This window comes from Rhea pennata, chromosome 1 (assembly GCF_028389875.1).
Source record: "Rhea pennata isolate bPtePen1 chromosome 1, bPtePen1.pri, whole genome shotgun sequence".
NCBI classification, from domain to species: Eukaryota; Metazoa; Chordata; class Aves; order Rheiformes; family Rheidae; genus Rhea; species Rhea pennata.
The window spans coordinates 114,288,213-114,314,010 of NC_084663.1; the positions used below are offsets into that span (position 1 = coordinate 114,288,213).

The 25,798-nt window shown below is 38.6% G+C and overlaps 1 protein-coding gene across 4 annotated transcripts in view; it reads right to left on the bottom strand.

Annotated features, from left to right (window-relative positions):
- The window catches only part of APP (amyloid beta precursor protein), a 224,554-nt gene that overhangs the window by 130,290 nt on the left and 68,466 nt on the right, over positions 1–25,798 (bottom strand). For all 4 annotated transcript variants that reach the window (XM_062598064.1, XM_062598045.1, XM_062598054.1 and 1 more), the window contains exon 3: positions 19,136–19,265. In XM_062598064.1, coding sequence (XP_062454048.1) covers positions 19,136–19,265 — 130 coding nt within the window. The remainder of the gene's footprint in view (positions 1–19,135; positions 19,266–25,798) is intronic.

A 25,798-nucleotide genomic window follows, 5' to 3' on the forward strand; every position in this document is an offset into this window, starting at 1 on the left:
GCTTCTAAGACCATTACCATGCTAACTGATAGGGAACAAGATCCTGTTCACTAAGGTCAAACTCTTTTTACACGCACCATTTGATCAGTGGGGTCTGAGAGTAATGACCGTCTGCTATTACTGATAGGTTAAGTTGCTCTGATTAACTAAAAGGCAAAAACTCTGTATCATTACTAATCCTTATATCAGAACACACAAGTATTCACACATTACCACAGCATACATTCAGCACAAGGTAAAAGGCAACAATTTCAGCAAATGTGCAATGTCAGGTGAATACTTAAAATAAATATTATTACCATATAAGAAAATCTACTTTATGACAAAAATGTTCCTCTTTAGCTCTCACTTGCAAGATTTAAAAGCAGTGAACATAGCTGTAGTTTCCAAAAGTTGATAGAAGATAGTCATATTTTCTTAAGTGATTAAATACAATTCATTTTATTTATTTTCTCTTCATTGTACATTCGCGAGTCATTATGGACAGAAATCAAGTCAGGATTACCATGTGGGATCATGCTCTATCAAGAACCATATCCTGCCCTTAAGAATTAATAATAACAACACCATGCTACATGCAAATACTGAGGGCAACATGACAAAGCAGTATTTATTATTTACACAGACATTGTCTTCAGAAACACTTCCTTGTCACTTAATTTAATCCACAGTATCAGAAGGTAAATTTTTATGTCAAATACCTTTTATCAATCACATCAACAGACAAAAAATTCAAGAGAGAAAATGGACTTCAGAGAAAGATGAGCAACAATAAGGAAGACAGCAAACTGAGCAAGAACAGTAAATATATCATACTGCAGACCTACAGCACAGGTAACAGAAATCGGATTGAATAAATCAAGACTAACCACTGGTATGGAACATTCTGTAATGCATCTGAGAACATCTATAAAAACTTATTTTTTAGAATTAAATCCTTTGCAGATTTTTGCCCCTAGTCAGAAGTGTCTAGCTGAACCACATTGTTGAAAAAAATGAAGAGGAAAAACCATCTGTCCCAAGCGTGTAAGACAAAATAAGAATGATATCAAAGAAATCAAAACCAGTACGTTATATATTTTATAGCCTTATTCAACAAAATAAGAGTCACTAAGATGAGCTGAAACATATTTTTGAGCTTACACATGCAGAGAAAGATAAGTTGGTCAAACTGCAGTACTCAGAACTCAAATTCCATTTGGCTAGCATTACGCATGACACTAAGAAAGAGATACCTTTAGAGGACTTGTTAGTAATCAGAGTCAAGAATAAGAATTTTAAAGTAAGTAGATGAAAATTGGTATCACTCTACAAAGTTCTTCCAATATTGGGCATTCAAAGACAGTGTTCCAGCTGACTTAACTAGCTGTGTCGTCTGGCAAAAAAGATGGAGAAAATGCATAAAATGGTATGTCACAACACCTATTCTGGTGCTTCTTCCTCTTCCCACAACAGCGCCTATGTTTGAAGTGCCCCAGAAGCTGATCATCTCTCTGAATGCTCCTGTTTAAGTACCGCATAGGAGATGCCTTGCAGAGAAACTCATAACATACTACTCAGGCCAGGACTGACAAAATGGGACAGCAGATTATTGCTTGTTTGCTTTTGAATTCACACTGCTAACAATAAAAATTCACTTAAGCAAAATTTAGGTAAGAATTTTGTACAGACGGTCCTACTTAAAACCTCTCTTTCTTAACCATACTGCTTGGACCCCTCTGTTTAACTATGGGTTCAGACCATGGCTGTCTTGCACACACAGGAGCTTCAAGGTGAGCCCCTCTCGGAGGAGTCTGCTGCAGCAGGCGATGTGCTCAAACACTTCTTGCAGCATAGTTTTCCCATTCATAAATCTGAACCTCCCATGTTGGAGAAAGAATAAAGTTAACTGAAGTCCCGCCCTAGTTCAGCAAAACAAGTACTTCACTTCAAGCAGAAGTACTTCAAAAAATAAGTTTTGCCAAATAAGGGGCAGCATCAGTGAGTTCTCCAGCAGCGCTTTTCCTCAGGGGTGCTACTGTAACCCTTTCCATCTCCAGCTGCATTCATCAACAGTTAAACTGAAATATTCAGATAATAAGCAACTCTGATACTCCCTCCCCAGGAAACTAAAAGCACTAGGAAAAAAGCAAAAGCCAAATCAAACCAAAAACAAAATAAAAACAGACTACCACCCCCAAAACACCAAAAAAGTACTTCCAGGCATCAATGTCCCAAGAATGTATTCTTATATCAGTAACTTCCAAGAGGAGTATTTTGGATTGAGTTAGTCCTTGTCACTCGGTATGGCACATAGGTCAAAACAATACAGTGGAGACACCACGAGTACACCTTCACAGTTAACATACAACACGATTTGGGGGCAATGAGCAACCTCAGAGATACTGGTAAGCTTTTTGTTGGCAGAGGGGAGGGGAAGGAAGAGAAAGTGGTAGCACCTCAAAGCACTCATCACCAAAGGCATTCTCTCTCTTTTCTAGCCCCTTATCTAAATTAGCTGGCCTCAGCAGAGCCCATGCTATTTGAGAATACATTTTTTCTTAAGAGCTTTACCTCTGATAACGTACAAAAAACCTGCTGTAAATTGATTCTGTTGTAACAGATCAGATAACAGTAATTGTAAATAGCCAACTGTTCAAATGTAATAGAAATGGCATTAGGATTTATTTTTAAACTACGTATCCCATTTTTATTATAATTTAAAAGTTACTCTTGAAACACCTTGACATAGAAGATATTTTTTAAATTATGAGAGTAGTTATATAACTGGAAATTGAAACAAAATTTTATACCTGCCTATTGTATAACAGAATTTAACCAAAAAAAAAAGGCATATGAGACTTCAGTATTACTCCTTTACTATACGCCAAAAACTAGGGGTGGAGTGGGGATATTATTATCCAATAAAGAAGCACAAAAGATGTACTAACAAGGGCAGGGGAGACTACAGAAAAATTGCTCGAGTCAGACTCAATCAGGTTTTAATCTAAAAACCCCATTTCCCATAGTAGCTGGAAACAAAACTGAAATATCAAGATGTTTATGATTTACAAAACAGAGCAAAAGGGCATATGGAGGGGAGGTTTACACTGTAACTTAACAGAAGTTTGATTTTTTCCCCAAAAGCTAAAATAACAAAAGAAACGTAACAGCTTTATGACATAAATGCTCTATAATGAGAATTCAACGATGCCAGTGATTTACACGTCATGCTTTCCATTTTCAAAGTTAAGCCAGCATTTAGAAGTATGAACCCATGAACCCCACAAAACTGGAAAAAAAAAAAAATCTGAGTGGTCAAAAATTTCAATCAAAAATTGATGAGCATGGAGCTTATTTAAAAACAAATAAATTAGAAAAAAAAAAAAAAAAAAAAAAACTCTTTCAATTTGCTTAAGTCAACCTAGGTCGATGCCTCCCCCCCCCACCCCAAGGTTGGCTCCCGCCTGCTCAGCTGCGCCTTGCAGCCCGCTCTCATGCCCTGGTATCAGCAAGTCAGATCTCGCTGTTTAAGTACCTCTTACTGCAGTGCAGTTTTGGGGTTATTTATTTGACTCGGCTCACACTTCCTAGAGCTGTTTGACAGCTGATGTTAGCCGAACAGAGATCAGCTGCAAGGAGGCAGCTGGAGGACAGGCAGTGGGATTACTAATCCAGATCCACCAAAGTCAGAATACTCGCTCCGAGTCTGCCTTCGCAACGCATTCGGAGACAGCTGTTGGCCTCCTTGTGGAAGCGCAGCAATCGCAAAAGGGGAGCCCTACCTAAAAGGCTTCATTTTTTCCCAGACTAAAGAAAAACTGCGTGATTAAATCCCAGCCTGGAAAAATTTACACATGGAAAAATCTTTTAAATACTAAGTTCATGAAACGGAAGTAATAAAATTTGTCCAGGGTACAGGGAGCAGAAGCTGAGATCAGCTGCAGAACTTGAGGGGTTGGATTGCCCTGACAGAAGGGATTCTTCCTGAAGATTGTTCTAAAAACAAAATAAAACAAACTGAACAAAACAGGATACACACAGGGAAGGAGTTTGCCCACTGCAAACAGCTTGAATAAACAAATGCAGGAAACAGGCGTAAGGAGACAGCTCTAGAGGTGCATGTACTTGTTCTGTAAGGTGACACACAGACATTTCAGTCATAGGGCTGGATGCTCCAGTGTTAAGTACCACCAAAAAATGTAAGATGACAGTCCTTTTTCTCAAAGGGTTTGCAATCTCTGTTCAACCACCTAGTTCCAAATAGTTGCTGTCTCAGGAAGCTGATCTTAAATAATCTGTTACAGAATTATTGATTAAGAACAGCAACAAGAGGAAGAGAATGACTTGACAAAAAAGCCGACATGCAGAAATTATGCCCTAGACTAGACTATAATAAAAAGGTATGAAAACACATAAGAACAATTATATAAAGAACAGTTAAGGGAAAAACTAAAACGTAAACAAGTTTCCTTCAGGGCAAACAGGATTAGACCTCCTAAGAACAGACACTGTTCATGCATTCACCTGAGTACCTTCTACAGAAAAAAGTGGAAGCTAGCATTACTACAAAAGCCAAAATTAATTCATTATCAGAATTTATTTTGATAATAAGTTGCTATGATTCAATTTTTTGTTGACCTACTTACAGTGATCTTATTAAAATAGGCTGATTTAAATATTTTTCATACTAAGAACTTATCGACAACTTCCACTAGACAGAAGATTATCAAATGCAGAAGGTAAATATTTTCCAATAATCATGATCCTCAATCACTATCCCTAGCACATGCTTTTGTCATCCTTTCTTTAGTATTTTAAAATGAGCAATTAGGAACCATAGTTAACAGCCAGTTGAAGCACATTAGATTGTGTACAGAATTAAACAAGAACCCTTATCTGTCAATTTTGCATTTTTAGGTACACAGAAGAAATCTTGTGTGAAAAAAGGAACAAAACTTTAGCAGGTTAAGCAGAACAGGTTAAGACTACCATTCTCTTTTATATATATTCTTATGTTCTACTAAAATTGAATTACTTCATATTAGTCCTAGGTTCACACATTTAACTGGAAAAAAAACACGTTTAAGTTCCCTTAGTGACTATTAAGAAAAGTTTCCACATTACCCTGAACTTAAATATACAAGAAAACCTCTATTATACATCAGCCTGGGGGTCAGTTAACAAACTTCAACATTTTTGAGTAAAGGTTAAATCCACAGCCAAACCAGAACACAATACTACTCGCACATTCATTAATGAGATAAAACCACTCATGGAGAAAGATATGTTGTACTACACCGTAAATCAGTAGCAATTTTTCAAGCTAATGAAGAAGTATGAAAGCTATTAGTCAGCTTTGTTTAGTTAACAAGCACGCTGCTGTGGTACTATGTACAGCATGAACAGATCAAGTTTAAAAGTTCAAAATCAACCCAGTCATTCATAACTACTTTGTAGAAGCAGATTTTTAAATTCCATTAACTACTACTCTAACTCCTCTACACAAGCATGTTTCTTCATTATTACCCAACGAAGGTACAAGCAGAGCAAAGCAGAGCCCAGCTCCTTTTAAATAAAACCAGTGGAAATATCATGAAGCAAAAGCATGCAAACATGGGTTAAAACAAACACAAACTCCAACGATTTTTGCAGTCAAACATAGGCCTGCTGCAAACTTACTGCAGGAAGTGAACGTCACAGCACTCCCATGGCTCAGTACTGTAATTTTCCTCCTACAGCTGTCATGACTCCAGGAGCAATAAACCACAGTAACTAATTACATCCCCTACATTAACAGGCCAGATGGCCCCTTTGGACAGGCCTGGCTAGCTCTCCCCCTCCTCACTGCAGCCACTGGGGCCCGGAGCCTCTGAGCTGTTTTTTTGGTCCTCCCAGGTCCTACACTCTCCCTCTTCCCTCGATTCTCCCATCACGGAGACACAGAAACTGAGGTTTTGAAAAACAGCACAAATCCTGAAGTCTGTGGGAAGGGGAGTAGGAACCTACTACAGGTTTCAACTGCAACCCAGTTCACCCATCCCTGGGTGCATCACTGGAGCAAATTCAACATAAGAAAGGAAAAGGGTAGGTATATCTACCAAATCACAAAGTGGCTGAGCTTGGAGATCATCTGCTCTACTCCTCTATTCAAGCATGTCACCTAGAGCAGGCCAGGCTGCCCAGGACCACAACATCCAGGGTTTTCTTAACTGAAGTTGCAGCTCTTAAATTTACCTGTCTCACCCTCCACCTGTGAATGGACTTAAGCATAAAACCTCAAATATAGTCAAAATAGTACTTAAAAAAATACTGCTTACTGTTCATTTTCTTTTGAAAGAGGGTAGGAAGGTATTTTTTTAATATAAAAATCACTGAAATCATAAGTGGGAGAATTTGGGCAGTTCTACTGAAAAGAAAAAAGATATGTCACGAGAAGGTTCTTGGTTCTTCGTTGTCACTTGTCCTGTGGCAAGCATACTAGAAATACCTTCCTTCCTCACGTTTCATACAGAATCTAGTATCCACAAGGATTCAATAAAACCTGAATCCTAGGATGCTTCACTCTTACAAATCGCACACAACCTTTCTCAATTTGTATTTTCCACTGCAGAAATTTACTGCAAAAAAACAAAAAGCTACCTTTGAAAGTGAAGCATCTTCTGCTGCACAGTATTTTTTTAAGCACCAACTGGGAGTACAAGCTTTCCTGTGAAAGTGTAAAGAACCCAAAGGGAATGTCTTCTTGCATGATAAAGATGCCTGCAATCGTGGGCAAGGGACTAGAAGTGCTGAAGCACGTTTGACCTTCAAATGTCAACATGCTCATCCCGCAAAGATTCTGGATGTTTACACAATCACGTGGTGCTGTAAGTTCTTCTCTAGGGACAAACTCTGAGCACACTGATCAGTTCAGAGGGAAAATGGCTGGTCTCATCCTAGCACAGCTGTGTGGACATGGCCCTGCAATCGTTTAACTCCTACATGCCATTTCACGGGAATGCTGCTTGCTATAAGTACGTCTGATACAAGGCCATACCTTCCCTTCCTTCTGAGGCTGTCAGCAACAAGATCTGATGAATGAACATCCATTAGACCTGAGCAACTTCCAGTACTTGGAGAATAGTCTTCTAATGGTGCCCTGTCTCCATTTTCCAGTTATTTATCCTTTGAGGGCAGATAAATGCCAAGATGCTGTGCTGTCACACTGTTAAGTACCAGTTTTATCAGTCCTTTTTGCCTGAAGGGCAATGTGCCCTAAATAAGAAATACTTCACTGAAAACTAACCAAGTTTGTTCTTACACGTTCTCAAAGTCGTTTTGCAAATCCTTTCTCCAAGGTTACAGATGAGCTCCTGGAAGTCAACTTTCCCTAAAAGACAGGCTATCTGCTAAAAATGAGAATGTAAGGGCGTATTTATGAAAAAAGTCTGAAGTGTGTTAATGAAGGGCAAAATATCTTTCACAGAAGCCACTTCTCTCCTATTTAGTCAATAAACTCATTCCCCCCCGCAACTATGAAGATTAATTCATAAAAGTACTCTGACAATGAAAAAACAGTACACAGAGTTGGTTATAATACACAGACTTTTTTTAGCTTGTTACTATTGGTCACATAGTAAAATGGTTCTTAATTTGTTATTTAAAAAACCCACATTTTTCATGAAAAGCAACTGCAGCATCTTAGTGAAGATGTTGCGACTAGAGAAATATCAAATCTGGAAACCACTTTAGAACTTATATTCAAAGCAATGGAAACTTAAATTCACGGCCAACTCATTTATATGGGCACAGTGATATTGTAGGAAGCAATAAAACAAAAACAAAACTAAACTTAAGACAAAATATTCATAACATAGGCCTTCAAGAACTGCAATACAGTTCTTGCCTAGAGTCTTCTTATATCCTGGAAGGATTACTAATTTAGGTTTGCGCACTGAGAGTTGGTTCAGCTGTTTCTAGATCCAAAAGGACACCAGAAGCAGTTGCTGATACAACTGAATGACTATAAGACATTCATCCCAGTATTGCCTGAAGACTCCCCATTTGCTTCTGCACAAAATAACGGCCAAATGGAACCTCTCTGACTGTTTCCTGTGTATGTGGGATAGAAGATAGCACATCTTTAGTCAAGAAACATTTTTAGAAGTTTGTCAAAAGTCTAACCAGCTCTCCTCACAAGACTTTGCAAAGCACTCACTCCTAAGAGGCTCCTTCTCAAAGGTCTGCCTGCTACTCTGGCTTTTTTCTTTGGATTTCAAAATTTGAAACATTATTCTGACTTACTTTGTTTTAATCAATTATTGTGTAAGATTTCATGCACTAAAGCAGAATGATGCCAGCACTTACAAACAATAAAACAAAAAGATGTTCTTTCATCATGACTACAAGATAATTCTCTTCAAATAAAGACTAAAAAAAATTTCAGCTCAACCAATGTTATAAGCCATATACAGGACAGAAGCAGCAGAGAGGGGTAAAACAAGAGTATCTGATCTTATTTTTTTTTAAGTAGATTTGACTAACATTAATAAAACACAGGAATCATAAGCCCCCATTTTCACTGGAAAAAAAAAACTCCAGTTAAAACATTCATTAGACACCATCAAAGACACCAAAAATCACTCATTAAACAAGATAAAAACATCTTTATTTAACTAGGTATCAAGAAGAACATCTGACAGTAGTTGTTGGTCATCTGACAAATAGAGCATCACCACCTTCCTCCAGCGTAAATGACACATCAAAAACATGCAGACTATGCCTGTAACTGCCGTAATCCAGAATGCTTTAAATAAACCAATTTTTATTGTAATTTGTTGAAAGAGAAAACACTATAAAATAACAGCTAAGGTGAAGTAATTATACCTTTCTTTACATATGATGAAGCACTGACAGAGGTGCAAAAAAGCTTACTACTCCTAGCACAAAGGATGCTTTTGCTGTGACAGAAAGATTTTTCTTTCTTTTTTTTTTTTCCTTTTTGGGGGGAGGTGGGTAGGGGAGTGTGTGTGTGTGTGTGTGGGGGGGGGGGGGGTTAACTGCTACCTTGCCTTTGTATTAAAACATTCTAATCACAGAGCTCCCAGGAAGCATCGAAAGGTCTCTTTCTATTTGCCTGGCTCAAGCAGCATCAAGTGATATGTGAAATGAGAGGCTAGGAGATGAGTGACAGAGCTGATGAAGAGCTGGGAAGCAGTCAGAAGTAGTGGCTGCATAACAGATGCTGAGATGGAGAGGAAGAAAAAGTGTTGAGGGGAGAGGAGAGATGGGAAGTGAGGAAAATGATTACCCAGAAATAAAGAAGTCAGAAACAGCAGTGCCTATGCCAGGAAACTTAAGTGGACCAGTAACAGGAAAAAGAGTAGAGCCTGGTGAGCTAAAGAAAGGAGAAAGGCTGGAAAACCTCAAGTCGATCGAGAGACTAGGTGAGAAAAGCAGGACTGGGCAGCAGCTCTCAGAGTCAGAAAAGAAGGAGATACAGTGGATAAGGCTGAGAAGTCTCATCACAAGCATACCTGCTCTTTGATACTGAAAAGAAACCCCAAAACATAAGAAGGCCTATTTCAGTCCAAAACAACTTTTAGCTTAAGGGTCAACAGCAGGTAGCTAACAACACAGTATCAAAAAATGATGTAGGGAGAATAGAAGAGCATGCTGTGATATTTCACCATCACGTCCAAAGATACAGGACTGGAGTCCCTAACACCTGATGGATTATTTTGTGGTGAATTTAAATTTTCAGTTCAATTTTGAACCTGTGCAGCCTTTTAGCATCCACAATACTCTGTGGTAGACAGATTAGGAGCTCAAATACACACTCTACAATACAACATAAAACTATGATCACATACACTTTTACACCTGCATGCTGCTTGTCTACAGCCTGAAACCTGCTCATTTCATTTGATATCCCTAGCTCTCATCTTGGAAGACAGTGTGAATGACCATTCTTCATCCACCCTCGCTATGCTATGCATAGCGACCATTTAACAGACCATTGTCATAGCCTCCAGTCATCTCTTTTCAAAGATGAAAAGTTCTCTTCTAGTATGTCGTTTCTTGTATGGGAGCCATGTCATACTTTCAAGTAGTCACTGTCACTCTTTCAACTCAATTCCTATTACATACTACTTAAGAAGCAAACCAGAGCAGCACATAGTATGCAAAAATGCAGGTAAATCCACTACTGATGCTGTGGTATAATTATGTTTTATGTCTCATTCCCCATTCCTTTCCTAATAATCCCGAACACAGTGCTTTTTTGGTACTAACGAGCCAGTGTTTTCACAGAAGTATCTATTAAAACCCAAGGTCTCATTCCTGAGTAGCTAGAGGTTACTCATAGCGCGTCACCATATCCAACAAATTAAGATTCATCTGTTTTGCACTTCCCCGTTGTACATCACCTTGACATCATTGATTTTCACCCTGTCAATCAGTATCATGAGGTCTTTCTGAAATTCTTCATCACTTGCCTTTATTTGTCTATCTTGAATAACTTAGTATCATCAGCAAATGGGTCACCTCACTACTCGTGAATGATCTGAAAAAGGGAATTTTGAATGTCACAGACATAAGAACTGATCCTCATAGGATTTTACTGGTGACCTTTTTCCACCTTGAGGATGGATGATTTCTTTTCTCTTTTTTTTTTTCCTTATTTATCCATGTAAGAATTTTCTCTCCTATTCCACAGTAGATTAATTTCTTTAATAGGCTCTAGGTCATGGACATTACCAAATTTCTTCTGAAAAATCAGGCAGACATATTACTCACTTGCCTACCTACTCCTTTAAAAAGCCTCTTAGAGAACTGAGAGGCAATTTCTTGTTACAGAAGCTGTAATGACTCTTCATAGTTACTGGCAAGCCCAATAATTCTAATTTTTAGCACTAAAATAATAAATAAATAAAATCCCCCGCAAAGTAGGCTTACTGAAATGTACTTCCTCAGATCTTCCTCAGAATCTTTTAGAAATCTCCAATGACTTCCATCACTGACTCTTCCTTTGCAGTGAACTACTGCATCAAATCTGCTGGCAACACTCTATCCTCCTTGGAGACCAGATCATATCATGATGAGATCTTATCATTGTTTTCAGTTACATTGCAGAAATCTGTGGGATGATGCTTCATATGTAAATCAATTTAATGACACTTGATAGGACGTATACTTCCTTTCTCTCCCCTCCCCATCTTTCCTTCCCAAAAGACCAGGCAATCAAATTAATCAAAACTCTCCCACTGCAAAATCAAGTGCTATATATTGCATAAAACATCAAAAACAAAAGGATAAACGAGCTCTGTGACACAACAGAAATCCTTGGATGAAGAATTACTGCTTTGTTTGTTCAAAAAGCTGGGGAAAACAACAAATGTAATGTGAAACTTATGTTGTAGCTTCACACATCATTCACAGATTGATGCATACATGTTGATGCGTATCAACATGTATTGTACATGTGTATCAAATACATGGATACAATCAACGCACTCGCACAGAGTTTTAAGCACTTTATTATTCAGAGCCTGTTAGTGGATACTTCTGTTTCTGAATCCCACCTTCTTCAGCCTTAAAATTATAAAATATTCCTAACTATCATCTTGACACTCCTTATCTTGTGATCTTTCAGAAACTAAACTAGGTCTCTAAAGTACTCAGGTAAGAAGGAATGGGGTAAATTATTTTTGTCTTCTGGCAGAATTTGAATGGTGAGTAGTAAATAAGGCACTGAGACACACAGTGCCAAGAGCTCAGAACAAGGAAGTCCAACAGAAGGTGATCAAGTGAGCAGCGCCTGCTCTCTGCACACAATGTGGGAGGAGCGAGGGTGCAGCACCACGCAACTCAAACCTCTTTAGTAAGGCATGCACAAAAACCGGTCAAGTTATGGTCAGAGAGGTAACCTCATTTTTTGCATTTCCTAATTTTTGAGCTCTTAACATTTGAATCTTACTATTACCCTTCGGTGCTACCTTTTATGGTTAACTACTTTTAAAAAGTACTGTAGAAAAAGTAGGAATGACTAAGACATTTGGATACCTGGCCAGTCTTATGAGAAAGAAAGAATTCAGTCTAGGTAGGATTGGTCCCTCAAGTAGAAAACTTAATTATCTTTTCACATTCTTATATATTTTAACACAACCTGTGTGTCTTTTTTTTAAATAAAAACAGTATTTATTACAATTTATAATGTTGATTGAAGAGAGGCACTAATGAGGCTTTCACATACAACAGCTGCTTCCTGTAAACTCTTTTTGGAACATATATACCACTTGTTCTATTTTCCTTCTTGCAAGAGACAAATCATTTTCAATAGTTACTTATAAGGTATTGCTTTACTGTTTTAAGAGCGAATTTGCAGTAAACTTTTGCAGTAATTTTGCTATATCCCTTCACTTCAAGGTTTCTGCGCCTTACACTAAGAACTTGGCTAAACAAACCGTTGAATCAACATTTGGCACAAGCAAGGAGGTAGAAGCCTCCAGAAAGAGATCCGTGACTGACTGAGGAAATGCTGCCTGTCCTGGTGGGCGAGCTCATTCAGGATTTTTCTGCCTACTCCCCACTTCTTCCTTTAGCTGGAGATTTTTGTCCCATTAAGCGTGCCAGACACCAGATTAACTGTTTATACAGTCCTGTTCTGGGAAGAAACCACTGGCAAGGACACAGTTACAAGCCATGAGACACTACTGCTCCTAGAAATTCTAATACATACATAAATTCATTACTGTTTGTAAAAACGATCAGAAATCCAGCTGATGTTTAAGGGTCATTATTTTCTTTATCGCAAAAACTGACCACAAAATCTAGACCAATAGAGCTCAGGTAAATATGGAAAAACCATCGCTAGTCAGTAAAACACGTCAGGGCACGTCCTTAATTACCCTGCAGAACAGAAGCACGTTTAAGAAACAGCTTTACGAACCGATTCCCTGAACGCTTGCTGCAATCGGTTCAGCAGCAAGGACGCAGGAGCAGCAGGAAATCCTGGTCGCCCGCGCAGCGCCGAGGTGTCAGCAGCGCACCAGCCCCACAGGCTTTTGGACTGGGACGCAGAAGGGGAGAGGCCGAGCAAGGACGGGCACCGCGGGGCACCTGGGAGAGGTGGCCGGAGCCAGGGCTTTGCACACGGGAACTGCGACACCTCGCTACACCCGCGGCGCTTGCAGTTTCACAACGAAGGTGCCTAGCCCAGGCAGGCAGGGCTTTCTAAGTTGCCTGCCAGCGCGCTGCCAAGGACACCAGTAGCAGGCAGGAGCAGTGCATTAGGGAGGAAAGAACTCGGAGGCAAGGATTTCTCTCAGAAGCACAGCTACGAGGAGCTGCGCCTTTCGTTGCACCTAAGATTTCTCTGCCCTCGGTATCCTCGCTAAGCAATTCAGACTGTCAATCTTTCCTGAGATCCTCTCCTTCCTGTCAGCTAACACTGTCAGCAAAACTAGACATGATGTAGTTGTGTAGGCTGAAATTCGGTGCATTTTTTATTTAAGGAAAACAGGGCGATCTGAGGCTTGTCTGCATCACTCACATGGCTGAGCAGACACTGAAGCAAGTTGGAGGTGGGTAGCTAAACTAGTAGGGACAGAAAAATTTGAGAGAAATTACTTAATGCCATTCGATCAACTAGGCAGTGCATGGAAAAGCCAGTGGGAAGTCCTTCTAAAATATCTGCAAGGAAAGCTTTGCAGTTGCAAGTAGAAACAGGTACGCTAGACAGTGAGCTGAGAGAAAAGAACAGCAAGTACCACACTGTGTATCAGAAGTAAACACACCCAGTTTTTGTACTTGTATGTAAAAATAACCCCACAACTGCAAATGCAAGTAGATTACCAAACGAACCGTAAGAACTGTCAATTACGTGCACCTTATTCCAGGCATAACCTTAGTGTTTTCTTTGCTATAATTGACTAGACATGTGTATCAAAACTTCAGTAAGCCTTTTATTCTGAAGTCAACACATGGTTACTTTACAAGCTGTTGCAGTAATAAAGCATGACAAGTTAATAAATATTTTCAAAGATCTTTTTTTAATCAAAAAGAGAAGCAGACTTCATTATGTAACTGAATAGCAAAAATATACTTATCATATAACCTAATCCACTTGTTTATGGAGAAATGATAAGTAATCAAATTTTGATTGACAGAAGCTACACATATAATCATATTCCAGTAAATCTAGGTCCTTCAAACGCTGTCTGAATACAGTGTTTAACAGCCTACATTAAAGGGGATAACAAAACAGAGCCATACTTGAGTATGCAAGTAAGCGTTTTGCATAGCGCAGTTAATCAATGCCCTGATAATTCCCCTCTGCCCTATTGCACAGTTGGTTGTCTGCCAGGCCCACAGATCGATCCACGAACGTGTATAATTTAGCTTCTCCATTCTCTCCAAGGCTACGGTGTATAATGAGCAGCTATGTGAGGGTATAAGTTGTCAACAGTAAATGAAACACCAGCTATTCAGTAAGGTATAGCGGCATATATTTCTGAGGATTTAAAACCACCACATCACTGGGATAAGAATACTTACTCCTACAGAAAGCCTGCAAAAAAGGGCTGGTTACCTCATTTCATAGTCCATGTTATTCGAATTTGACAGCCACTTCTCCTTATGTGAGATGTGAACAAAGGAATAAGTAAACCAGAATTGCCCAGTGTCCATATTCTTCCAACATAGAAAAGAGCCAGGCAGAAATCCTGCCTTCCTACTGCAGTCAGTGTGAAGTTCTTCCTCCAGCTTTCTTAAGACTAGAATTGCAGCCAAAGTATTTTTCTAGGACAGTTTTTATCAACTGAATCAGAAATTGCAGGTATCCTGGCACTGCTTAATAAAATCCTGCAGGACAGCAAGCTTATGTCATCATTTTGGAATGCTCTAGTCTTAAAAGCGTAAGATTTCTGCATGCTGCAGGTGCAAGGATGCCAGCGTGCACAGCAGGGGTTTATGCCAAGGCAGCACTGCTGATCCTCATTCTTGGGCCAGCAAATCCTACTGCTCATTGCCTTTGCCCAAGCACCAAAACACATTCGTGCATCCACTAATCAAGCAACTCACTTCTCCCCTGAATAGCATAATTTAACTCTTTAATTTCTGCACTACTGCTAAAAAACCTCCCCCCAAAAAACAAAAACATCCTCCAAAACCAGACAGTAGTAGCCACATCATTATTTAAGAGAACTAAATCCCTGTTTCTGTCAAAAGATGGTTAACAGAGCTTGAAGCCACAAGAAGCAAACACTGAAACATGTCATTTTCTAGATACGCAAAGATAAAAACAAAAATCTTGTTATAAGACAAATGAGTTGAGTGTGTTCAAGGTAATGAATCCACCTGACAAATTTCTTTTCCTAAAGAGCTTCCCCTCCTCAGTAAACTGAAACTGTACAGTAATCGCCTGTGTTGATGGAAGCACGCAGGAGAGATTTGGTAAATCAGATCTATTGCATGAGACAATAAGCTGCACAAAGCCTGCAGTTTTAAGAACATTGCCAAGCCCTGCATGCAGGCACAAATTCAAACATACTTAGAGAAGTAAACAAAACTGATAATGCTTTTCTTCTTTGAGTTTAATTAGAATATTTCCTGGGGTATATTTAAGCAGTTATTGCATAAACATTTGGCTTTTTCAAATCAGGGGCTTTCATTTCTCTTTATTTAAATCATTTAATATTTACTTGCTTTAGCTGCATCCAATCAAGAAAAGGAAATGTGAAACCACATAATCTAATAAATCAGATCAATATTACTTAACTATATTGCTACAAATAGCCTGTATTAACTGCCAAAGAGACCTGTAAGAGAGAAACTGAGGGAGCAGCCAAGTGCTACAGCGATACACTCTCTTCATTTCTCAGAAAGCCTTGGCTAAGGACTGGGATGTAAATGGACTGTGAAGATGCTCTGGCCTGAAAGTAGACATACTTCTCTCACTCAGTGGTTCTCACCTCTGTGGAACATGAAGTCAAAATGGAAGCAACTATAAGCTGCCTGAATATAGTGAAAGGGATTTTCACACCCAAGTAAAATCTATAAGCCTACAAACTGATGCAGAACTTCAAAACACTCTCTGTAACAATAGAACTCAGCACAAACCTTGAAGGCTTCTACCACAAAAGGTATATAAAGATTCACAGACTCAATCAGTTGCCCATCAGCAAACTTTCTTGTTCTGTCTTGATTCTTACCAGTATACTTGATTTAACGGTGGTCTGCATTGAGGGTCTACCTCCACTAAGATTACTGCAGAATCAGTTCTGCCAGAGCCACACTTTCAAAATTGCTCAGTAGCCACATCAAGTGTAGTGGAAAGGCACAAGCAGAGCTTGCAACTAAATCTTTGCTGGGCAGCTCCTAAAACAGAGCTTGTATCCACGTTAAAACCTATGAGTTGAATCCCTGCTCAAGTAGGAGGAGAGTACCACATTCCAGAGTTTCAAAAAAACATCTATATGACTTCACTGGTCTTGCACTATTAAAATCTCAGAGGGCTGTTCCTATAAAGGAAATTAGGAATATTAAAATTTCAGGGGGCTATTTCAGTTTGACTGCTAACAATATACCAAAACTAAGCTGTTAAAGACTAAGCAAGCCTGGCTTCCCCATAGGCTGTACTTCTGTCCACAGACCCCCACACAGAAAAAATGATCAGCTCTCTCAATCTCACCCTCTAATGCCCTTTCACCAGAAGGAAGACAGTAGTGCTTCAACTTTTGTGAGACCATGCACAAAATCTGAAGGAATCGTTGGAGTAAAAATGACAGATAATAGTCAAGTTTGCCATTCTTCCTTCAACAGAAGCACTAACGTGACTCCTCTCCCTCCAATAAACTTTCAAGAGCACCATCATCTTCTAATGCTTTTTGTTTCTATTAGTTTTACTTTAGTCGGAGTCAAAAGTTGAAGGGCAAGATAGACAATATCTAAGCGCAGGCAGGCAGGCAGGCAGGCAAATACCTCAGCTATCAGGAAACCAGGCAAAAAGCAGCATATAGGGGAGGATTCAAAAATATGACAGAGGAGCTAAAAACCAAGTATTAATGGGAATGCGGAGCTTAAATACCGTAAAATATTTTGCCTCCAGTAAGCAAAGCCTAGCTTGCTACCTGAGACAGTAGAAATGTAATTCTAGGTAATTACTCTAAATAACAACTCAGGAGAGATGCCTTAAATACCCAAGTCTAGTCCATCACTCCTGCAAGGCAGCTGCACACAATTCTGTTAATAAATTTATGAACCTCCTGCTAAATTACTGGGCTTCTTATCCCTATTCCTTTTACTAAAGACTGTTGGAGCTCCTTATTCTTGCAGACACTTCCTTACAATTTCCAGATTAAATTTATTCATGGTCAATTTATATTCATTTGCTCTTGTGATGACATTGTCCTTTATCTTAAATTAGATTGTAAGTTCTCCAGGGCAATGATGAAATGTTCCTATGTAAGTATATAGTCCTGAGCGTAACTGTTCCCTAATGGTAATTCAGTGCTTTGGTTATGATGACAATACCATAAATAATAAAAATTAGTTTTCATAGCTCCACTACTCTGAACTTCATCATATCTCTAATTAGTGCAAGTGCACTCACATGGAATTTTATCAAATACATTATGATGAACTTAGCTGAATCTGCAGTTCTGCCCTATCTCTAATAAGCTGCTTATCTTACTCTACAACTATATACACTACAAGCTGGTATTCTGACTCTGAAAAAACTAGAGGAAACATGACAACAAGTGGGTAGAAGAGTATGCCCTTTTTAAACATTTAACAAATTTGGTGGAAGAGAAGAGTAATCATCATAACTCATGCAGTAGTTAGCAAAACTCTCATTAATGGGCTTTCTTTTGCACACACAGAATTAGCATTAATATAGATGGGTTCCAAAAAAGGAAGTCTTAAATTTGGTATTCCTTGAACAACACTAATGCTCAGAAAAACCTAGTTGTTCTTAACTACGGTAGCATCAACAACTATACACTTGAAAGCCAGACATGCTTATTTCATATATACACAGTCACACTTCCTATCCAGAAACTTGACAAAACATTAACACTTTCCTGATAGCTCTAGATATATATTTTGCACTTTTTTTTTTTTTTTTAAACCAACTTTGACCCTAGTGGTAACACACACATTATTTACTCTGCAGTCCTGTTTTCATAAAGTTAGTACACTTGGTGCTGGGCATCAGTCTCAACATACCAAATATATATATTTTTTCTACTTGTCCCAGAAAAAAAAAAAATGCAAATTTTCTGGAATTTCTTGCATTATTCATTTCATGGAATAACTGGTCAAAGATCAGTAGGCTAGAGTTACTTTACACACACAAAAAAAAATGTGGTTTTCTTAGCTTAATAGAACAGCAAACTCCAACTGGTGGCTGCATTTGACCATGAAGTCAAGCAGCCATTTTATCACACAATTCAAATGATACTGGAAAAATAACATATTTAAGCCATTCATGGAATAATCTCAAGGAAAAAAATTGTGCCTAGAATGTTAACGACAACATCAAATGAATACGATTTGCATTTTATAAATGCTGACAAAAAGCTAACAGAGAGGTAAAGGTTAACAGAAAACTGAAGGATTAAACCTCCCTTTTAAATTGGTGAACTGATTCAAAACATGAAGGCCATAGGAGAGAACAGCAAGCTGCTGTTACAAGAAAACTCGCAGAAAGAAGCAGAGGATTCTAAAATCTAGCTTTTGCTTGCTTCCAATAAAAGCAGGTTTCCATTTGCTTTCACAATAAAAGATCTAGTACCAGATATAAAAACAGTAAAATAGCATGTATCTAGGGAAAAGACGGACAGCTTATAAGCAAAGAACTGTAAATTTGGAATATGTGTATGTCTGAACAGAAAGAGAAGAGAGGACTGACAGTGACAAAAATGTGGGGAGCAAGCACAAGCCTGGTTTGCAATTGCTTATGAAAATAGTATCGGGAATAGCTGGAGTATTTTCTGTTAAGTTGATGTAGCTCCAAAGGATGAACAGATTGAGACAAAACCCAACTGAAAGCAAATAATTATACAAAGATATGAAAGATAGTTATGTAGATTCATTTTTTTTTTCCTTTAAGAAGAGGCTGAGGAATCCAAGGGCAGAAAAGAAACAGATGCAAACACTCTGTATCACTCACCCAGACACCTGTACGGAACGACAATATGAGGGTGACCATTGCACTGCTTCCATCCCCTCTTGCACCAATTTTGGATCGTAACTGGCTGGTTGGCTTCGACAACATTGGTGATTTGCAATTCAGGGTAAACCTAGCATTAAAATATAAATAAGAAAAATGTTATCCCTGGCATGCTGAGTCATTTAACACATTACATGTGTATGTCAATAATTTTCAATTCTCTATCTTTTCCTTCTTCTGTTGCCTATTATATATCTAGTTACTTCATGGTATGACTATTTGCACTTACCTGAAAAGCTGGTGTGTTTGTACATCAGTAAAAACATGTAGCTGCTAGCTCTGAATGTGATGGTGGTAATAACAGGCTGTCATGTCTTTTTCAAACAGCCACATTTGACTAACTCCACTTGAACTGAACATACCAATACTTGGCCAGTTTATATTCTCAAGCTAAAGATCATCTAAATGAGTGTTTCATGGTTGGCTAAAATACCCTCTCTCCTCCATGCCTAGTGAATCACTCTCCTTGCAAATCTTGATTCATCTAAAAATCATAACATGGTTAAGAGAAGCATAAAGGTATGCTGACTAGCAACATGCTCTTCCCTACTGCAGTCTGTATAGTCTGCTAAGCCAGGTATTTATACTTAGGTTTACATCACTAATGCTTCCTTCTTCCTGACTTCCCCAAATTGAGATCAAATCTAGTCTGCTCTTAATACTGCAATACACTCCTACAACCCTAACACTCACTAACTACCACACTGTCATCATACTGGGTGATTCATTTATTGGCAGCCAATTTGATCGACCCGTGTGTTTGTTTTTTTTCTCCCTTACCTAAGTCCCGTACATATATTTATTTCCCCTTTTCTGCTGTCAGTAATGGTCAGGCTGCTCTCTTTTGCCAGAAGACTGTTCTTAGACACTGACCTTTTCTGCAGACTCACCTCCCAGCCATCTTCTGTGAATGTATCTTCATTAGCATTTCAATTTTCCCTCTTACTACATCTCAGTTCACAAAACGGAGTGGTTTCAGAGCACACAAACTGGGTTCCTTTTGGATAAAGCTGAACTGGAAGATGTGATCCCATGCCACACCTAAAGCCTCTCAGCCCCTAACAGATGTTTTCTCCAGATGACCAGGCTAGAGCTAATGAGAGGCAAACCCTACAAACCCACAGTGTGGCTGCCGGATCCTCTGCACCAGCGGCTTCACTCTGTGCTCCCAGCTCTTCTGCACTACACTGCTTGCTAGCATAACCTATGGCTCTAATTGCTCAAACCAGTGATCCATCAGTTAGCTCCTAAGATCAAACTTAAAATGGACTAGCTTTCCTTCACACTTCCTCGAGCAGTTCTTACTGATTTCTGAGTATTGTCATGTCACATCTGTGGATTTAGGTAGATTGAAAGCTAGCCTACTCATACCTACCACACGAGAAGAAGAAAAGAAATAAACCCTGGGGAAAAGCAAGCAACTGGAGATAGATCAAAAACATCCCACAGAAAAGGAAAATAAAGCCAGTTAAAGAAAGCTGGGTTGAGATTGGATGAATTCCAGGAGTCCTAAACCACTGCTTGGAAGAACCTTTCTACCCCTCTCTAAAACAAAAGGATTAGTCTCAAGCACATATCTCACAAGCACACAGAAACCCAGTGTCAATCCCTCCTGGCACTCCCCTGACCAAAACTTTAAAATCCAAGTGTAGTAAAAAAGAAGCAAGTAGGTTCTTTGAAGCGCAAGTAAAAGTTTCAGACTTAAAAAGGCAGTAATGAACAACAGTACAGCTTTTTAAGGTTTGAGATCATTAATCTCTGAACGAATGTGCCCTGGTCCACGCATCTGTGGTTACAACAAAAAGTAAACGGAGATACAAGAGAAGAACTACTCACTTTCATTAAAGGACAAGAAGTGGCTAGTAGATTCGTAAAATCGAACTATATTGATTAACAGCTTAACATGCAATAAAACAAAGCCAGATACAGTAACAACGCTAAGGAAAGGACTAGTTAGGGAAAAAAACATTTACTACAGCAAAAAAATGGACTTTATGCTAAAGATGTTAAACATCAACCTTTCCTTTTTTAATCAGGTACTTCTTGTTACACATAAGTGCTTAAAAACAAGTCATTTGAAATTTTTTTGCCTGTTCAGACAGCACCCTCAACTTATTACAGTGGACCATTAAAGTATGCAAAGAGGCTTCAGATGCCATCTTCTGTGCTAACTGAGCAAGCCAGATACAGATCACTTAGAGGAAGACAATAAACCAGAATTGAAAACTCAGGATGAAGGTTTCCTACATTCAGAAGATAATAGCTTTGCTCTGTCCATTTGTTTATGCTGCAGCAGCTGACCAGGGCTGATGGGTCACCACCTATATCACAAACATATCAGCATTTTCTCAATACTTGCGGAAAGCAAGTCCAGAAGGATTCATTGCTCCCCCACTCCATCCGTGTTTGAAATACTGAATTCTGGATTGAAACAGCAAGGTTGCGAATTAAATGAAAGCTCCCCTTTCTTCTTCAATCTCATTACTTTTTCCCTCGGGTCCCCACAGCTTCACTAAACAGGTCTGCACATGCTCAGGCTCTTGATGCTTGTTACAGCACTGCCAAAACAGATTAGGATTTCACCATGGTGGGAAATTTCACACCTCAACTGCTGGGTAAATATTACACTGCGAGGCACCATAGTTGCCTCAAGAGCTAATGCACAAGATACAACAGAAAGATTCAACTTTCTTCAGGCACTGTGCTTAGCGTGGTCACTCTACATTCTTCCAAGTTTATGTTCCCACAAGCATTACATTTGAACAATTGTAATCCAGGGTTATATAATACTGGCTGCTACCACAAACCAAAAGTTTGATATATCACACACTATCATTTACACATTCTCAGCAGAATAAGTAAATCTCACTTGTCACACCCAGAGGAAGCAATGTCTGAAATGAGTATGACTGAAAAGTGTTCAAAATGGTTTGACTGGAATACAAAAAAAAAAAAAAGAAATTGAGAAGAAAAAAAAAAACCACAAAATAATTTATGCATTTACAAGAATGTATACAAAACAAGAAGACAATTCAGAACAGAACTCTTATTCAGGAGCGAAAGACATACTTAGTTGCTTTCCTGAGGTGAATTTCTAACGAGTAAGAGTGAACTATTATTGTAGACCCTTATTGAAACATTAAGATTGAGGAAAAGATATTGTTTTAGTTTCACTATTTCACAAAATAATCTTTTAAACCCTTGGTTGGTAGTGGACCAAACTAAGTAGTTAACAGAATTTGTCAGAAGTACACAGGAAAGCAGAAATACAAAGAAGCCTGTTCATCTGTTTTTACATCAGTTACTAAATTCTTAATTTCTTCTGACAGCTCACACAAAGCCTTGTCCACCCTTCACAGAAGAAAACAGGCTTTGAATTTCATTATCAATAGGTTAATGCCTGTAATGTGTACACACTAAAAAGAATTCCTCTAACTAGACTTGCATAAGACAGTTGCTCTGAATTGAAGTGGGACCTACTTAGTGACAGAGAAAGATGAGATTCATACTTATTTATAGCATCCCTAATGAGTCATTGTTCCTTCTGGATAATCAAAAGGAGCTGCTTTAGAAAGTTACAGGAAATCTAAAATTTCAATTTTATCATAGCTTGTTGCACAGTAATTGATTGAATATGTATTAAATGGAAAAGTTTAGAAAGAAATAACATTCTATACAATCTAAAAAATTTAAGTCATGAATTAAAATTTATAGCTGGACCATTGTTTGTTTCAATTTTCATTTACAAATTTCCTTACACATTGACCTTAAGAAACAAAGCAAAAAAGCCTCTCCATTCAGGCTACTCAGAATTTAACGCCACCTCCACGCAATCTTTGTGCAATTACGTTTACCCATACAAAGCCTAATGATGCTTGGACTTCAACCCTAACTATAAATGTTCTTAACGAAAAAGGAAAAAAAGGCGTTTTGACCTCCTTGGCATACAGAAGTGACAGCAATAATACAACTATGACAGCGTTACAGTAACCTATGCGCTCTCTAAAGGGGGCTGGATATTACTTTAAAACTAATCTGGAAGGAAACAGGAAATACGATACAAAATTGGACAGCAGAGGAACAGACTAAAATAGCGAAACGGACATGTTGCCACCACAGCAATCAGTCATGCCTGCGAGACAGAGCCAAATCTGACAACAGGCATTTGGATATGGCCAACGTGCACGTCTGCCACGTACGTATTTATTCCTAGGTGTCTCGGGTGTGAGGAACACTGGCTGCTCACGTGGGATGCGGTCTATTTCTGGAAGAAAAATGCACCCCAGCTCCCCCTGGCACACTGCAGACCACAGGGCCACCAGGGCTGGCGAGTGCGCGGCCAGGCTGATGGCACACAGTCGGCACTGCTACGGCCAGTGCTGGGACACTGGATCTGGCTGCAGCAGAAACAATTCAGAAGAGCTTGGACAAGCTGGAAAGAGTTCGAAGGAGAGTCAAGGAGCACTGAAGATAGCCAACATCCAGCAAGGCGGATGTGCTTGACCCCTGCTCTAACGGAGACAGGCCTATGGCCAAGCGCAGCTGCAGGAATTTAAAGTTGGGGAGCTCCTCAATTTGTCAGGCAAACCTACAGAGTTAGTTGCCAGAAGTTGAGATGGGACAGTGGTGACCGCAGGGTGCTTAACGAACGCAGCGACTTGGGAAGTCACAGCCTAGCCACAACCACAAATGTCTCAGTCAAAATAGGTAATTTTTCCCTAGCAAGGCTACTCCTGTTGAGCTATCATAGTGAGACTTGGAAACAAGTAAATCCTACAGACTATGCGAGGTGCCTGCTGATATTAGATGATCACTCTAAATGCATATTGTACTAATTACAACTAAATCTCTAGAACTATCCTATTTATACAATCATAATAAAATATATCAAAAGGATTGATTAAAAAATTTCATCACTGAGTCATTTAAGCTTGACAAAAGACAATTAATTCTGTACATCTTGGTGCAACTTGAAGGAATAATTAGGTATAATTACATGAGACAGTCCTAAAAGACATTTCTATTCAAAAGCATAGTACTTATTCTCTTGGTAGTATTCATTTCCCCCTCTCGCATTTTCTAGATTAATTCTGCCCATTCAGAATACTGTTCCTTTTATCATATTGTTAAAAAAAAATTGCTAAAGGTTTACAAGGTTAATCTTGATTAAAATGATGACAATAACAGTTTAGTGGAGTTATTTCAATTTATTTCTGCATTTTTTGTTAAACAGGTAAAATAAGAATAACAACAGATCAAACACATCTGGGTGGTTCTAGCAATCATATCTGTAATGATCTGAATCAATTGACTATTTTGATTCACTTGAAGAAAGTGGAAGATAATTTAAACCGAAATACTCACAGCTTGGTTACAGCCAGACAAAAACAACCAATCGGCTTTGTTTGTGGACAAGTTTCCTTCCAACCTGACCATGTAAATTTGTACTTTCAATGTTCTAAATTTATAATGTCCAGATTACTTTAATACTCAAAACAGCTCACCGAATTTATCAGAAAATTTGTTTGGTTGTTTTTAAATGTTAAAAACCGTAATAGATATAAGACAGATAAATATTTACCTTTATGCTTTTAATGAATGAATAAAATGTTTGATTACATCAAGTAGCTTGCACGCAGTTGCCATAAACACAAAGGAACACATGTATTTAATATTCACTGTGTAGAAACACAGTCTTAAAATCACTTGTGAAAAATGTCCTTCTGACAAGTGAGCATATCTAAAGGTTGACTAAACAATGCTTCAACTCTGAAAAGAAGTCTTCAATTCCAGACTAACAAATTAAGAGTTTGAATGAAACTACTGCTATTCCTTTCTGTAGCGTACCTTAAGAAAAAACCCTTTGAGGCTATTAGAGGGTAAAAAGCAAGCAAATTAATACGACAGAAAGGAATAAAAGATCATCAGTTGGTTTCCAGCATTTTAATAGATGTATTCTCAAACAGCAGTATCAAGCAGACATGCTGCACTCATTTTCAACAATTCAGCATATCCACACAGAGGAAATATAGAATCATAGAATGATAATTATTTTTGTGTGCCCCTGCACAGTATTTCTGCAGGCTTTCCAATGCGTGACTTCTAAAGCAGCAACATTGCAGAGTCCCAGCTGCCCGACAACAGCTGCAACAACAGTGGCATCAGATGAGCAGCAATTACACAAGCGCAGCCAAATCTGAATGAAATACTCTGTTCTCAGCCTTGTAATCTGTTTCTGGAAAAACAGGTAGTAAGACAGAGATCCAAAGTATTTCATATGTTTAATGTCAAAATAGTCCAGTTCATTACTGTTTTTTTTTACAACGATTTTCTTACATTACTACAGAGAGTCTTGGTATCTTCTTGTATCTTCATTGATAAAATATCTAAACCCAGTCTGAGGACTTGAGAAGCAAGAGTTTAAGACTCAGAGATTTCTGTACTTTTTGTTGCATAGTCACATAACTTAAAGGCTTAAAAAAAAAAAAAAGCTACAAATCTCCACCAAACATCAGACATCAGCTTCAGAAATTCTTGTAGAAATACCCTCTTTTCAAATTCTCTCTTATTTAAGTAAAAAAAAAAAAAAAAAAAAAAAAAGGG